Source organism: Apaloderma vittatum, unplaced genomic scaffold (genome assembly GCF_000703405.1).
Source record: "Apaloderma vittatum isolate BGI_N311 unplaced genomic scaffold, ASM70340v1 scaffold16129, whole genome shotgun sequence".
Taxonomy (NCBI): Eukaryota; Metazoa; Chordata; class Aves; order Trogoniformes; family Trogonidae; genus Apaloderma; species Apaloderma vittatum.
The window spans coordinates 1-16,427 of NW_009737112.1; the positions used below are offsets into that span (position 1 = coordinate 1).

The following is a 16,427-nucleotide window of genomic DNA, read 5'->3' on the forward strand; positions in this document are numbered from 1 at the left end:
TATTATATATATAGTAATTGCCTTCAGGTCAGGCAAACAAGTTGGCCACTGATGAATTATTCAAGAGCCTATGCAATGTGTGGAAGTGGCACTTAGTGCCGTGGTCTGGCCGATGTGGTGGCATTGGGTCATAGGCTGGACTTGATGATCTCAGAGGGCTTTTCCAGCCTCACTAATTCTGCGATTCTGTGTAACAACACTGAAGAACTCTAGCAATTTTCTGCAAGGGTGGGTTTTAAGAGGAATCAGCAAACAAGCCTTTTTAGGGGAATCCTTTTAGCTTTCAGCAGGTGCTAAGCTGAGGTCGTGCCACGCAGAGCGAGACATTGGCAGAAAAAGGAGTTGTTCTTTCCATTTCTAAATTCTTTCAGTAAGATTCCACCTGAACCATCTTATGCAATTTCATCCCTAAATCTAGAGCCTAAGAGCAAAACCAAGGATACAAATTTAGGAGAGGGTATGTAACCATCTATGCCTCCATTAATACGTAAGCTTTCGTCAGCCAAGCTTATCCACAGCCCCAAGCTTCAGAATTTTTTTAATGGTCTGTGTAAGTGTATTTGCTGCAGCTTCACTGACATTACTTATCCATGCAAACAGGCACCACGTCAGCATCCTTCAAATCCGTCTGAGAACCCATAGGGTACAAAGCCTGGAGTCTGTCTAATTGAGAGGACAAAAGAAATAGTCACGAGTTGAAGGTGGGAAAGAGGTTGATGGGAACCCATCTGGAAAAGAGTTAAAGGAGGCAACGATCAAAATCACCCAGGAGGAGAGTGACAGAGAAGTTAAGAAGTGAACAGGAAATACCAGAATCGTGTAATTTGAGACAGTAAGTGGGAGAAGAAATAACAGATTTATGGCATTCTTCCCCTTTCTACTATAAAAGATTGCCTATGTTTCTTAATGAAAAAGCCTCAGTATCACCTACTACAAAGAAAGCAAGACTCTGCAAACTATTTCCTTAATTTCCTTTCGTCCCAGTATTCCAGATTACATATACTGTCTTTCAGGGAACATTACAGTTATGAAAAAACACGTATAGAATTAGTCTCCAGAAGATTGTTTAGGCACAAAACCTGTATTTTAATCTTCTTAGTCCGTCATGTATATTTTATGTCAAACAAGGTTTCACTGAGTACGTTTTTCTTCTCCTTCTATACCAGTGTCACAGGTGGGGCAATTTCTAATTATTACTCATTAAGCTTGGACTGTTAGAGCCCTCAGTATTTATGCAGACACAAAGCAAAGTGGCTTGTCACCTTCTCACCGAGTGGGACCACCCTGGCCCCATGAAGTTTGTGAACCATGTTGGAACTGGAGAAAGGTAAACCAGCTTCATTGACAATAATCTTTATGAAATAGATAAAGAAGGGAATATTCACACAGAGCACCCTGTTGAACCAATTAAAGAAACATTTTAATTAAAATGAGGTTGCGAAAAGACGGACTTAATAAATTACTGCGTTCACGAGTAGAATGTCGACTGCATGCAACAAATAACCAGTCTGATTTATGAGACTGATGCCAGAAAGAACTGTTTTGTGCCAGTCTTGTATTTAGCGGATTTTAGTAGGACTCAGGATCTGATCAGCACAGCTTTCAAGTCTCACTGGTAAAAAAAAAGGTAGGAAAACTTAATATTTATATTACTTTCACCAAGATATCCATTTAAAAATGTCTTCATGTATTACGAGATAGAGCATGCAGTGAAATCCCTGCTTTCATCTTAAGACTATCACTTAAATACTTACAACTTTCTTGCACTTAATTGTGAATATCACAATTCTAATCAACCTTGGCTTTGTGAACACAGCGTCATTCTAGGCACTAGTTAGAAGGGATTTTCAAATTACTTTCAAAGCAGTTTTTAAAACCTACTTTTTTAATCAGGATCCTTTTTAATGACATGCATCAGCTATTATTAGGAAATAACACCAGAAAGGTGTTATTACAGAACGGTGTTACACACACAAAACACATGAATAAATGGAGGTGACCTTAAAAAAAAAAGGCAAAAATAAAAAGTCCAAACTCCTCCTGCCTTGTGCCTTTAGTTTGATATTATTTGTCACCTAGAAGGCAGCTGTTGTCTGTAGCTTGCAACAGCGGTATGTTGCTCATCGGTAGTTGTCAAGTTGTTCATGGTGATATCTCACATTAAGATCTTTCACGTTTTCCTCCTTTGGGTGATTTGTCCACTGAAAGCTGGGGCATGGAGTTCTGAGGCAGAGGAGAAGAACCACTTTTCTTGCACATGGTCTTTGGGTTTACAGGCAGATTGTCTATTTATTTGCCCTTACAGGCTACCTTCACGGTCTTAGATCAGGTAGGTGAGTACGGTAAAATACAGGTCTTGCCAGTATGGATCATGATGGACTATATTCATTATGAACGATATTAGCAAATGTCATCATTGAATCATCATTCTTTTGTAACATCAGCAAGATTAACCAGAGGTCATACGCTCTTTCTAAAACAGGTCTTGACTTTCAACCTAAAAATCATGAAGAGGAACTTTATTGATATTCGCATCCCTTATTTTACCTTGTATTCTAGATTCTCCAAATAACCATGTGATCACCACTAAGCTTTTTTCTTCCTTCTTTTTTCTCTGCTATGAATTGACACCCACAGGTGTCCTTATGCTTTCATACATCCTCTATTTCGTTTGTCTGTTATTCAATGCCCAACTCTCTTCATTTACTGTTCACCTTTCCCATGACCTTGAAAGCATTTTCAGTGAAAATATTCTACTATAGGCCCATCCTAACTTCTTCATTTTGATGACGTTCTCAAAACCTAGTAGTGTTCTAGGAGACCTGTGGTGTCTCTACATAGGCAATCATTACACTTTCCACTAGCAAAATCTCTCCTGAACCATAAAAATGGAGGAGCTCGGTCCTTCTTGGACCAAGCACCAGGTACAGAACTGGTAAGTGAGGGTTTCAGGAAAGGAGCTGGTTCCTGAGGACGCTGGAAGAGAAGAAGAATTTGCAGGGCCTGAAGAGGACCTCATGAGCTGACAGAATTAGATGTGTTTTATTTCCTTTTCTGGATATAGGAACAGAGCCACAAATGTACGTAGTTGTCTAATAACCAATGTAGACGGCCACAGGTCCTTCGGATCATGGGGAGGTAAACATTTGGATAAAAAATAATACTTGTAAAACTCAATAAAAGCAAGCTGGACCTACTCCTCAGTGCCCAGTCTTCTTAGTCTTATTCAAAGCTGGTCTACATCTACAAAACTAATCAGACAGCACAGCCACCACTCAATCAAAATACATACATGTATTCACGCATATAAATAATACATGTTACACAGACTCTTTGGACAGTATTCAATCCAGCTACTACAGGTGTAATCTAGTTATCTGCCTCCCTCCACAACCCATGAGCAGTACTAGTAGAACTAGAGCTAAGTAGTTAGAACAAGTCATGTTACAAGATCGGTAGCGATGGGGACATTCCCCAGGCCATCTCGTTCTTTGTATACTTATTTTGTCTGTTCTAGAATATCCCTTAAAGATCCCTCTGACCTAACGTGCCTTGATTTCCTACAGATTGCTTTGTTCTATCCCATTTCCAGTGATTCACTGAGCTAAAACAACTAAGAAGACCACCTTGTTGTGGCCTTTCAATACTGAAAGAGGACATGTAAGAAAGACGGAGACTTTTTCCCAGGGCTTGTAGTGATAGCACAAAGGGTAATGAGTTTAAACTGAAAGAGAGTAGATTTAGATCAGGCATCGGGAAGAAGTTCTTCAGTATGAGGGTGGTGAGATGCTGGAACAGGTTGCCCAGAGAAGCCGTGGATGCCTCATCATTGGAAGGGTTCAAGGCCAGGTTGGATGGGGCTTGGAGCAACCTAGGCTGGTGGGAGGTGTCCCTGATCATGGCAGGGGGTTGGAATTAGATTATCTTTAAGGTTCCTTCCAACCCAAACCATTCGATGATGAATTTCCTTTCAAGCTTTTCCATAAGCAATGAGCTGGTGCCTCAATGAAGTAAACTGATCAAAGCTGATTCAAGAGCTACTTCTTCCCAGGTTGAAGGTCCAGTTCATGATGGCTTTAAAGGCTGAGTTTGAGAGCAGGAAAAAATAGAGGTTCCTGGTTTGGAACATGAAAAAAAAAAATCTTTAACCTACTTTCTCACCCATTCTTACTGAAATTAGCTTTGACCAGGTCCCGAGTTTCTATACCAGAAGACACACACACACACACACTGTTGGTCCGGGCTGACTCTCAGCAGTTGTCTGGTGAAAAGGTTCCCTTTGGGAGCTGCCAGTTTCTACCCATGGACATATGCTTCAAGCCAGTGCTCCCCAGAATCCTTCAGTGAACTGCAGGAACAGAAATTAAAAGATCGATTTATAGGGAGACAATATTTAACTGTAAACTACAGTAAAGTGTAGTTTAGATGTTAGAAGAAGTAAATGGGGGAAAAAATGGATTAAAAAAACTGCATGGACACATAGCAAAATCTCATTACAGGGAATGAGTTGAGAGGATTTCAGGAAAAGCAAATAAACTCTGAAGCACTGAAAAATTCTGAAAATCAGAAGTGCCTTTAGAAAAACCTAAATAAACTCTATGTTTCATCTCTCCATGGATATTGGGAAAAAAATGGATTAAAAAAACTGCATGGACACCTCATAGCAAAATCTCATTACAGGGAATGAGTTGAGAGGATTTCAGGAAAAGCAAATAAACTCTGAAGCACTGAAAAATTCTGAAAATCAGAAGTGCCTTTAGAAAAACCTAAATAAACTCTATGTTTCATCTCTCCATGGATATTGATTTGAAGTGGTCGCCTATGTCCCTCCTTTGAACGCTATTCCAGTGCAAAATTGTCTTGTTAATTGATACTTACTGCAAAATGTCTACAAAGGCTGCCGGCAAAGTCTTGCTTTTATACTCAATGCCATGCTTGTCACAAAGGGCTTTCACCAGAGGAGCTGCTTTCCAGTAGTTGTGGCGAGGCATCGTGGGGAAAAGGCTGCAGAATTGAAAGAGAGAGAGCTAAGACTTCGCTTCCGTTGCCTTCTGTTCCCTCTGTTCAAAATATTTCTTTGCCCTCCCTCAGAAAAAGAGCAAAGGGCCTGCTAAGGTGATTTCAGGTGAGACTACATGGCCTTTCTCATTTTTAAGCCACTCACGTGGTTTTCAGTTTTCTCCCCATCATCATACTCACTGGTGCTCAATTTGGAAGTTTAAGTGCCCGGTGAACCAGTCGTTGAACAAGGATTGTTTCACATTGCACGTTGCGTGGAGCTGGGAGGAGAAGAGACCAAAGAAATAAATGATTTAGCATTTATTTTTATGCAAGTCTGATAACTGAACCCCAGCAATCATTACCCACTCTCATCTAGCATAAAACGGAAATTAGAGTCAGGGGTTGTAACCATCATTGCCTTGAAGAATTAAACAAAGTCTAGATTGACTCGGGTTGTTGGGATATGGGTTAATGTAGCTGGCTCTTCGCTTAGAAAGAAAAACTTCTTCACTGGCATGCCCATAACTCCTGCTGTGATTCTTTTCAGAGGTTCTCCTCTCATCTTGCACTTGGATGGAAAGAAATGACACACAATAAAAAAAAAAAAAGAAAAAACACACATTCTTCTGGCCTCCTGCAGTTAGTACAAGTGGAGTCAGATGCAAAAGTATGAGGACAAACGTGTGCGTATGGACTTCATCTCACCTAATTTAGACACTTTTCATGTGAAATCTGAGCTCACCGCTTCAGAGTCAGTGGAGAAAACCAGAAGTTTTTATGGTGTCATTCATGTGACCTGAAGTTATTAAGGTCAGGTTGGATGGGGCTCTGGGCAGCCTGATCTAGTGGGAAGTGTCCCTGCCCATGGCAGGGGGTTTGGATCTTTCAGGTCCCTTCCAACCCTGACAATTCTATGATTCTATGAAGATGAATCATGGTCTAGAAATGCCTCTTTCTCTCCAATGAATGTAGCAGGTGTTCAGATGGGGGTTCAAAGATCCAGATTTGGTCAGGTCAGTACCAGGATGGGTCTTTTTCCCTTGGTTTAAGGAAAAATGCTCAGAACCCACCATGTGGGATTATACTGCTGGAGGCAGCAGAGATGTGAGTAAAGTTGTGTTCAAACATTAATTTTTCTCAGACCTAAATTTTATCAAATTTAGCTTATCTACAGTAAACCTGTAACCTGTAGGGTAAAATAATAAAGGTATCCAGTCCACTTTGCTTCTCTTTAGTTGGCCTAAATAGGAGATTGACTGTTATTCCATCGGGAGTTTTTCACATCATGAAGGGAAAAGGTTTTTGAAAAACATGTCAAAACCTCTCAGTGAAAAAATAGTTTTGGCTTGTTGTGTTGGTTTTTGTGTTTTTTTTTTAATCTAGATGGCCTGTTTTCCAACTAAAGATTTACACATTCTGACCACTACAGCAATGCATGCCTATTTAACGAATGGCAGGGACAAGCCTCATTAGCACAACACTAAAGCCAAGAGAAAAACAACATTGTCCTATAATTCAGAACTGCAGACCCACTCTTCCAGAAGAAAGGAGATTCTCACCTGAGTAGACACCCAGTCTTCGTTCTTATCATAATCAATGTCCATTGGGATGTGATTCATCTGCGTCACCCAAACAAACCAGGTACTCTCTAGGTACCTGGGCAGAAAACCACAGAAACACCTATCACAGCTCTAATCCCATCCAAATTTACCAGTAAAACACTTTCCTGAGTCTCATATTAAGTAAAAGAACCCTTTTACATAATACAAGATTTTCTGTTTCCGCCTCTTTGCCTCCTAACTTTTGGAATTTCTTTGGAGAACCAGTCAACTTGTAGTCATAGATCTCCTTGAGTAGCCACCACCACCACCCCTGAAGGTACTGTTTCTTCTTGGCTGACTATTTATTTCTGAGGAAATAGTAGTATGAATCATTTCCATTTATTTCCATTGAAGCTCAATATTTTTTACAAATACCAGTCATGGGGACTCGTGGTACTCTTTGTGTTACCTGGACCCCCAGTAGTACACCATGAAATTGTTAAATCCCATTAAAGGAATATACATGAGGCAGACTCGGATGTTGAAAGACACAATCAGTAACAGGTCCTGTGAAAAAAATAAAGAAAACATTGAAAATAAGTTCCTTTTTCATTAACTCCCTCCACCTCCTTCTCTCCCTTTTACTTGAAATGCATCATGAAAAGTGTTCTTATTTATTAATCAGTCTTTTCTTTCTTAAGCCATACCAGCATTTGAGGTGAAGGTTTATCTAGCCAGAGTGGTGACATTTTTTGGAAGTTTTCTAGCCAATGCAAGCAGTGCTTACCAGCCACTTTTTCCTCTTGATTGCATAGTAGAATATAGACACCTGGAAGAAGGGTATGAGCGCAAGTGGGGCCAATACTGAGGGGAAGAATGGAAAAAGAGAGACGTTTATAACTTCACTGCATCATACATCTTACAGAATATCCTCCCATGGAAGAAAAATTGCTGTCTTCCATCTACACCAACTTTCGTGTGTCCGCATAACCTTTTCCTTTTTTCCTCTCCCCACTTCTTTGTTCCTTTCCCATCCCTTTCTTCCTCACCTCTACTCAGTACCTAACATGAAACAATCCTAACAGAGACATTGGGGCAATTCCTCCTCACATCAACTTTCTTCAACATAAAAGACGTGAACACTTTAACATGAAGCTTCCTGAAGCCATGACTTCAGTGGAAGCATCCGTAAAACCTTTATTCTGGGAAGAGATGCCATCACGACTTTTAAGCCAAGTTCCTCCAGCACTGCTGTAGGGGCACGAGGATACTCACGGATGAAATACTTGTGCTGGTAATTGTAAGGCATGAACTTCTTCTTCTTCTTTCCAAGCTGAAACATGAAAAGACATCTGCAGGTTTTCCTCAAAGAGCAAAATAATAAGTAAACTATTTCCAGAGCTCCCCTATTACTAAAAAAGAAAACCAAACAACCCAAAACAAAACCTTGGACACCTCAGAGATGTCTTCCCTGATCAGAAGTGAAATGAACCAAATGGACTGGACTATATGAGACCACTGAAAGCCATTTTGCCCATCCATAGCGTGCCTGGATCTTCCCTGTTAAAGGGCAGGAAGACATGGGAACGGATTTCCAACCCTTTCACTTCCATCAAACGAAGTCAAGCACAGCCGGCCCTCTCACGATGCTCATGCTGATATATAACCCTGAAAGATCTTTTGGAAGACCACTGACAAAATCCATCCCAGCTGCAGTTAACAGCTACGACTACCTCTATTGTACAAACTCTCCCTTCAGGAATCTGAGGCAGCAGAGCTGGAATTTTCCAGCACTGTGATTTCTTTGCTTATTACCAGCTAAAGGAGAGTGAGATGCCACCTAGGAAAAAGACCATTCCACCACCCCCTTGAATAAACAGAATTGCCAGGGAAAGAAAAACCAAAAGCAACCTTGTCTATCGTGAAGAAATCAGAAATCGGAAGGATGCAATGAAGGTTTGTTCGTTGTTTTAACTTTTATGAAAGCCATAAAATTCGTGATTAAGAAATAACTCGCTCCACTTGTGTTCTGTGCATAGCAGCTGGAGGCTTCAGGAGCCAAACAGCTCCCATGGCCCAAGGGGAACATCTGACTCACTATCCACAGCATCACTACGAACATCTAGCACTAATGCAAGTGGCCTGACTCATTCTTTGGACAGCCTTAAAGGTGCTTACCCTGCAGAGAACTTAAACAGAATTTAAGACTTTGCTTCTCAGGAGCTGGTGCCTAAGTGTCACAATAACCAGTCAGTCCATGAGGGTCTCAGACCTTGGAACCCTTTGGAAACGACCTTGAGTTTATGCAGAAGAGCACGACTTGGCTTATGATTATACCTCACTCTAGAGCTTTCCATCTTTAAAATCTTCGCTTCTCCAGACACCCTCACGCTCACCTCCATGGAGAGTGTCCTTCCCAAGCTGAACAGGAGAGGGTGCATGTTGAGGTCGGGGTCTTTGCGGAAGCAGTTGGGTTTGGCATGGTGTTGGTTGTGCAGGTGGTTCCACCAGCTGGCTGGTAACCCCTGCAGCAAAAGTTAAAGACCAGGGATTCCAGCTCCAACAATATCAACAGTTGCATCACTATTTATCTACATATTATCACTGGCTGCGCTACACTTCCCTCACCGGTAATATTGCCTGACTGTAAGGACACTCCCATTCATTGCTTAGTCCAGATTAGCCCCAGAGAATACTCCCACCGTGAGGCAATTACCTTCAGAACATTTATCACGACCATCTGCAGAAGATGATTCCATTTGGGCTTCCTGAAGACAGAGCAGTGCCCCAGATCGTGTTGGAACCAGCCCATCTGGATCTGGAGGACAAAAGGAACACCGAGGAAACAGAATCACCACGGCGTCGCGTTAATTTGCACCTTTGTAGTGCGAGTGCGTCTTCCTTCTGGTCTGGGGAAAAAACACTACCTGCTGTCCTACACACTCAGCAATGAGAAATTCCTCCCAGCCTATTGTCCACTAAAACTGCTCAACACCAGATAACTGATTTTTGTTTGTAGCAGCCAAAGGGAAAGCAGCAAAGCATCGTTACAACTAATTTGACTTTTACAGCATGGAAGATTTTGGCTCCCATCGTAAATATGTAATTTCCAAGTGGCCAGCTAGAAGGTGTAAGAATTTCCAAACCCATAGCTTTGTTATATTTCATATCCCCACGGAAACACGAGAACACTCTTTGAGGAACGTCTACCTTGGCAGAGATTAGGCAAATAGAACAGACTATTAAAAAAATTAATTACTTTGCACTTATTCCACAGATGTCTGAATAAACCTATAGGTTTCAGTGCCACTAAGAAAATCTTGCTTTCTTTCTCTTCTCACTCTCCAATTTCTCCCATCTAAGGGCCACAAATTCTTGTTCCTTCCTTCCCAACACTAACCCTGACTCGTAACTCTGTTTCCTAATCCATCAGAAAATTACCCAGGGCTAGTGAGTGTAATTGTCTCATAAAAGCTCCAACATCCCCAGAGTCATCAGTCAGTAAACAGAAGGAATACAGAGCCAAAAGTGAAGCTGAGAGTGAGATATTCCTTCTGTTGCTGGGGTAGGCGGTTAGATCAGCTCATCCCAGCTTGTGTAACGCCACAACACAACTGCAAGCCTAACGAGCAGCTTGTCAGCAAAACGAGATTTGCTGCAGGCAATAACAAAAAAAAAAAAAAGTGATGTAGAACGTGCTCGTTGTCTTCAGCCAGGTAACAGGATCTAAGGAGAGGCAGTAAAGCAACGACTGGGATGCAAACGCTTCATTAATCCTCTCTACCTGGAAGAACCAAAGATGCCCGCAGCATCAAACGCCGTCAGCAGTTTACCTGAGCAGTGGTGAAGCATGCCATGCCGACCAGGAAAGGCACGAAGGATATCCCAAAGTACCAGACCACGAGCCAGGATGCAGCATCCAGTACCAGGAAGTGAAGGAAAGTCAGGAAGAAGAAGACGTAGTTTGGCCTCAGAAGTCCCATCTTCTCAATGGTGCAGCGCAGCTCACGAAAATCCTCTAAAAGCGCTTTCTGTGGGTAAAGGGAGTATTAATGCGCCGTCTACTTGGGAAATGTAACGCAGCAGACCCAGGATTACCCAATCAGGCACAGGAGATGTTCTATCAGAGGGGTCTCTGTGCAAAAATGAGCATGAGCTCAACAGATCTTGGCTTTGCTTTGACACTGGGGATCAAGCTGCTGGCAGGCTCTGTTACTGCGACACGGCAATGGGAAGAACCGACCGGAAGCTGAGGCTCTGGGGCTCTCATTCCTCACACCCAGGTGTGGATTTAGGGTTTCTGGGACAGCACATGTTCCCAGGTGTGACAACGGCCAGCTGCCTCCCACCACCCAGCCTACAGCAGCACGGCGTCAGGAATGCTGCTTCAGAAACGATTTCATCTAGCGCTCTGAAAAAAAAAACCCCAAGCCATCCCCACAGCTGGATGCTAGGACACTCACTTTCTTGTTCGACTCAAAGCTGGGTTGATCTGGTGCCAACTCCCCGATCAGCAGAGGTTTCAAGTATTTTTTCACCAGAGACTTATCACTGTGAAATGCCTCGAAGGCGTCCTGAGAAACACACAAAGGAAAGGGGAAAGAAAAGGTGTGGGACTGAACACCAGATGCTGAGCCTCTTCTTTTTTTTTTTTTTCCCCAGGTCTTTGGTATAATGCATAATCCAATTGACTTGGTCCACTTCTGTCCCTTCAGCTGCTCCCGCAGTTCTTTGCCATCAGCTGGAGCTTGGCCCAAGGAAGCTGGAGAAGATTCAAGAAACTGGATTTCACAAAAGTACCTGGGAGGGGCCGGTAATAAACACGAAGGTGTTTGATGAAAATATCTTTGCAGAGGGAAACTCTTTCATCTGCTCGTTTCAGCACAGTCCTTCCCTGGAAGGCTCCAGCCAGCAGCCCTGCCCTGTGGATGGGACCCAGGAGCAGGAAAACACGGCAATGTGCGAGGCGTGTCTTTTCCACATGGCTGGTGTTTTGAAAAGCCTGTTTTTATTACACCAGGGCCATAGGAGATCTATGCTGAAGCTCCGTACACACCAGGGCTAACTGGGTATCTCTTAGAGTTCCCCGTAAGTTTTCAGGCTGATTGATGTTTTGGGGAACTGGGCAACACCCAATCGGATCTGCCCAAGAACAATCTGCACTTTCAAAATCCAAGATAAATTATGGAGTAAAGGATGAAATTCCAGATAAAGCAGAACTTTTTAGCTCATGCGAATTTTCCAGAAGGAGGGCTGACCGTACTTTTTTGTCTTCCACAAAGAGCGGCTATCACAAACTTCTCGGTGTCTGAGCAGGCAGGGGCTTGCTGATTTGGGCTCTGAAAGTCAACATGGGTGATCACGACACACAAAAAAACTGCACACGCCCGGTCAGGATTAAGCCCCTGGAAGAGGACAGAGGGTTTTCCCTGTTGGAGGTTCCTCTGAAGTCTCTGGTTTAGTGACAATCTATCTCCGAGTACTTCAGCCTAGGAGAAGTCACAGCAAGGTGACTTTTTTTGGACAAGTGAACTTTCTACAGCTATCTAGTGGCCCTTTGCCACGGTGATGAATGAATTACTCTGTCCAGACCTAGTTCTGGGGAAATCTTTTCATTATGATCCCCGTTCTACAGTTTTTTATATATTTTTATTTAGCTCCTACTTGCTGGGAACTCTAAAACTGAGTCAAGCTGTGAGTATTTACGTTGCAGCTTAGAAACAAGAGCCAGAATCCTTAAAGCAGAATTTCCTGCCCACAAAAATTGGAATCTTATCACAGAAAGACAAGCTTTTCATTCCTGCAACCTGTCCTTTCTCCTCCCTGTTCTTAGGACCTGATTATCATCTTAGGAGAGATTAACTTCAAAGATTATCATCTGCAACACACCCAGCCTCCAACATTTCACATCAATGTAATGTTCTGCAATGCATAGTGTCTATATTTATAAAGTAATCCACATAGAGGAAGAAAATTCTCACAATATATATAATTATGGGCTCTACAGGAAGATAATTCTCACCATGTATATACAATTATGAGCTCTAGAGTAGTCAAGAATACTTGGAAAAAAAAAACCTGGATCCTGTCTTTAGGCAATGTCACCCAGATGATCTTTTGAGGCACCTTCCACTCCTGTTTCTCTGGAAAAGTGTGTATTTCTCAGAATACATGAACATAGTAGCATTTTTTAAAAAGAATGACAAAGATTAGCAGAATAAAAATTGCGAGAAAAGACAGAAGAATGCTGTTATGATATAACTTAAATCCACAGCCTACCCACAATCTTTACTGCATGTAGTTCTGGTCCTTCTGTCTTCAAAAGGATGTAGTAAAATTATACATAACAAAAAAAAAAGAAAATATTAATGGAGTTCTGGAACAGCTTCCATGCTAGGAGGTAGCTTTGAAAAAGGGGTAACAATTTAAAGAGTTTTAAAACCCCACAAGGAGCATTGGGAGGATGGAGCTTGGGGATAAACCATTTGGAAAAGTCCAGTAATAGAAACTGCAGGAGATGGCACCAGGCTACAGGGATCTCTGGGCTGGTCACGTTTCTAAAGCATGTATATGGAAGCTACTTTCAGCAAATGCTCTGTGAGATCTGCTTAGAATTTATTATTTCTGTCAGCAAGCAACAAGTCATTTTAGAAAAGACTCTCTAAAAGACAGAATTTTGCAGGAATCTTTGGAAAAATCTGTTTTCAATGGCGATTATTTGTAGAATCTTTCCTCTTCTCCTGCGGCCAAATGTCATTCTGCTGCTTTCTTGGTCATTTTCCCTGTATTTTCTTTTCCCTTCTCCCTTGAAATGGTCTTTTTGCTCAAGGCTTCCTCCTCTTCCGCTTGCCTGTGTAAAACAGTGGCAGTTCCTCGAGTATCCCCTTCTCCTCCACTGCTCCCAAAATTACTCTATGGTTGGGTATTACCTCCTCCTTCGCTACCCCAGCTACGCTTTATCTTCAATGATCACTCACTAATCATCACTGAGCACATCCATGTGACACTGAAAGAGTAGCCTTTAACGTAAAAAACTGTGTCGAGGACAGTCCTCCTCCCCTCTTCCCTCCCTTGTTGCAACACCAGCGATGCTTCTCAGGTATAGAATCATAGAATCATAGAATGTTAGGGGTTGGAAGGGACCTCAAAAGATCATCTAGTCCAATCTATCTGCAGGACAACGTGCCTGACCGTGCCTCGTAGCGAGACAACCCGCCTGAGTCTTGCTTTGGTCTACAAGAGGATATAAAGACCCTAAACAGAGCTTTACAATTTGTGCAGCAGGTCACTCGGACCTTGGAGGTAACCAGAAGGGCGTTTTTACGGATGGCACAGACACGTCTGCTGCTTTCTCCGCCCGAGCAACGCGTCAGCCACCGTGAGCGCTCTCCGCTGGAGTCCCACCGTGTCCTCCTGCCCTGCCACTGGAACTACCTTCCTCTACTGACCTCCTCGACCTTACCGTAGCATCTTGCCCAGCGTAGTGGCTAATGACTCGGCTGCCTCCGGGGTGTCGCTTGGAAAACTTGCTGACGTCGTAAACCTTCCTGTCGATCACCAGCCATTGCTCCCGGCCTTGACCGCGGCCATTGCGGATTCTGATATCTTCCCAAGTGAAAAGTTGTGGGAAGTTGGAAATGGGTCGTGTCTCTTTTTCAGTGGAGCCGGTCTGTGGAGCCATCTGTGCCGGCGGGTGTGCAGTTGGTGCTGGGATTCACCACCCTGAGCTTTGCAGCACTGGGGCCAGGCAGAAGATGAACCATCTCAGCCTGCCCGTTATACAGTCCCACTCCAAGCCACTCCCTGTGCTTCTAGGGCTGGTTGGCTCCCCTCGCCCAAACACACCCTTCCGTAACTCCCTCCTCTTCTACCTTCACACCAGGTGCTTTGACACACCCTTGAATAAAAGCCGTGTTCCTTCTTGTCCTTTCCGAGTTGCCTTTGGAAGGGCTGATTACTCACGAGAGCTGTAGACTGCTCCACTGAGCACAAGTGTGCATAAATAGAAAAACTCAGGAAGATTATCTATTATTCAGTTAAACGAGATGCCAAAATTGACAGGGAGGACTGTTAAGTGAGCACTTTCACAGAGCACTAGGAACTGGATCAGGTAAGCTCTTAACTTGCTTCCATCCTGCTGAGTCAATGTGGGGCTTTGCCGGGAAAGAAATCTGAGGAAGGCTGCGGGCAGCTCTTCTGCAGCAAATATTCAGTGACCTTCTTAGAAAACTGCAATCCTTCAATCCAACATCAATCAGGAAACTCTGCACATACCATAAAGCAGAGCTGCATAGCGTCATACAGCATCAAAACATCAAGCTGTAAAGGAGCCTGTGCGGAGAGCCAAAAGCTGCTATTAAATATGTTTGCTAACATCCCTCATTTGGTCTTAATTCCTGCCTTCAAGGCATGGAGCCAACTTGTGCACTGGCCTAGTGAAAACAGGAGTGTGCTCCAAGCTCCCCAATCTCTACACGAGGTATCTCTAAGGGTCTCATCACTTCCCAAAAAACTTCAGTTGTCTTTGAAACTTTTGGTGTTGACCCTGGCATGCTAAATTCATGGGTCTTCCTTAACTCAAAGTATTGTTCTTCAAAATACCACCAGACCAGAGTGAAGAAAGAACTCATTAAGAAAATGTCATTTACCTCCAGTTAATTTAGCTTGCACATTGGCATACAGTAGTTTTCATTTTCCTGTGCATGCTCCAGTCACTCAATCATCTCATTGTTCAAGTAATTCATTCATAAGGCAACAACAGACATTAAAATTTTTGGGAGTTGAGAAAAATAGCATCAATAGTAACAATGATGGCAATAATAATAACAACTGTTAAGGCCAAGATTGGCTGTAGATTAGGAGCTTCTAAAACTATATTTAATGTCACTATTTACATGGCTAACCTTACTTAAATATTATTCTGGTAGATCCAAATATCTCTGACGGCCAGAGACGATTTATTATACAGTTAAAAGGTAAGAGTTCCCAGCTAAAATAAATAGTAAAGAGAAAGCAAAGACATGTTTCCTATGAAGCCACATCAATTCTACAGGCGATCCAGAAACAAACTAAGCCCACCTATATGAAATATTGCCCTGCTTAAGATTTAGGATTCTCTTAATCTTGTCACACATTTTTTTTTCTAATTCAAAATTACTAGCCATGGGTGCTTCTGAGGAAGGTACAGGCAGTAGGTAGGATCAGCATAGCCTGTCCTCATCAAGTTTCCATCCTATCACTTTATAATCCAATTGTGAGTTAAATCCTGAATCATGACTTTTCCACTCAAACGTTTTATTTATGTTTACGAACGTGTCATGCTTATAACCACAAATATTGTCTGCAACGATGGCCAGTCCCTAAGGAGTTCCAGGTCTCAACTATCTCTTGTGAGAGTGAGTTTCACAAAAAATTCCCCTATTGGGTTTCAATGAAAAGTGGCCACTGTGGCGAGCTCTCATATCTAAGAGAGACTGAAAAAACCCGGCTGAGGTTACAGACACCAGGAAGGACAGAAAGGTAAGAAAGCCAAATGAAGCTCTTCATCAAGATACCTCAGCGGGGCGAGGTGAAATTACGGCTGCATTCTCTGACTGCCAACCAGGAAGCCAAGGTGAGAGCTGACCCAAGCAGAGATGATATGATAGGCTTCTGCACTATTTAATTTATAGGGAATAACTTTAAAATAAAGAGTTAAGGGATTCCGGAATGGAATTTACAAGTGATAATGAAGCCTCTCAGCCGACAAATATCTTTCTTGGCACACTCTCTGCGAGCCTCTGGCTGCGGACACAGTGGCAAATTTGAATTCTTGTGTTTCCAAGTGAATTAAAAGCGGCTTAAAACCAGTTGGATGGAGGCGGCTGAAATCTCACCCAGCAGGGA

The 16,427-nt window shown here is 42.7% G+C and overlaps 1 protein-coding gene across 1 annotated transcript; it reads right to left on the reverse strand.

Annotated features, from left to right (window-relative positions):
- Window positions 1–4,296: 4,296 nt before the first annotated feature.
- On the reverse strand, window positions 4,297–14,223 carry LOC104269712 (fatty acid desaturase 1-like). The gene is made up of 12 exons (XM_009877228.1): window positions 14,005–14,223; window positions 11,006–11,116; window positions 10,376–10,573; window positions 9,259–9,360; window positions 8,939–9,067; window positions 7,818–7,875; window positions 7,330–7,406; window positions 7,012–7,109; window positions 6,561–6,657; window positions 5,200–5,279; window positions 4,879–5,004; window positions 4,297–4,348 (listed from the first exon to the last, which is right to left on the reverse strand). Exons 1-12 carry the CDS (start codon window positions 14,221–14,223, stop codon window positions 4,297–4,299), a joined length of 1,347 nt encoding a protein of 448 aa, XP_009875530.1.
- Window positions 14,224–16,427: the final 2,204 nt, after the last annotated feature.

What these genes read in the sequence shown, in the direction of transcription:
- LOC104269712 (XM_009877228.1), bottom strand. Translation starts at nt 14,223, where the DNA reads ATGGCTCCACAGACCGGCTCCACTGAAAAAGAGACACGACCCATTTCC. An exon ending in CCAGCACAAGTATTTCATCC is followed by an intron (nt 7,407 to 7,817) that starts GTGAGTATCCTC and finishes TCTTCCCCTCAG; the next exon opens with TATTGGCCCCACTTGCGCTC. An exon ending in GCCTTTGTAGACATTTTGCA is followed by an intron (nt 4,349 to 4,878) that starts GTAAGTATCAAT and finishes CTGTTCCTGCAG; the next exon opens with TTCACTGAAGGATTCTGGGG.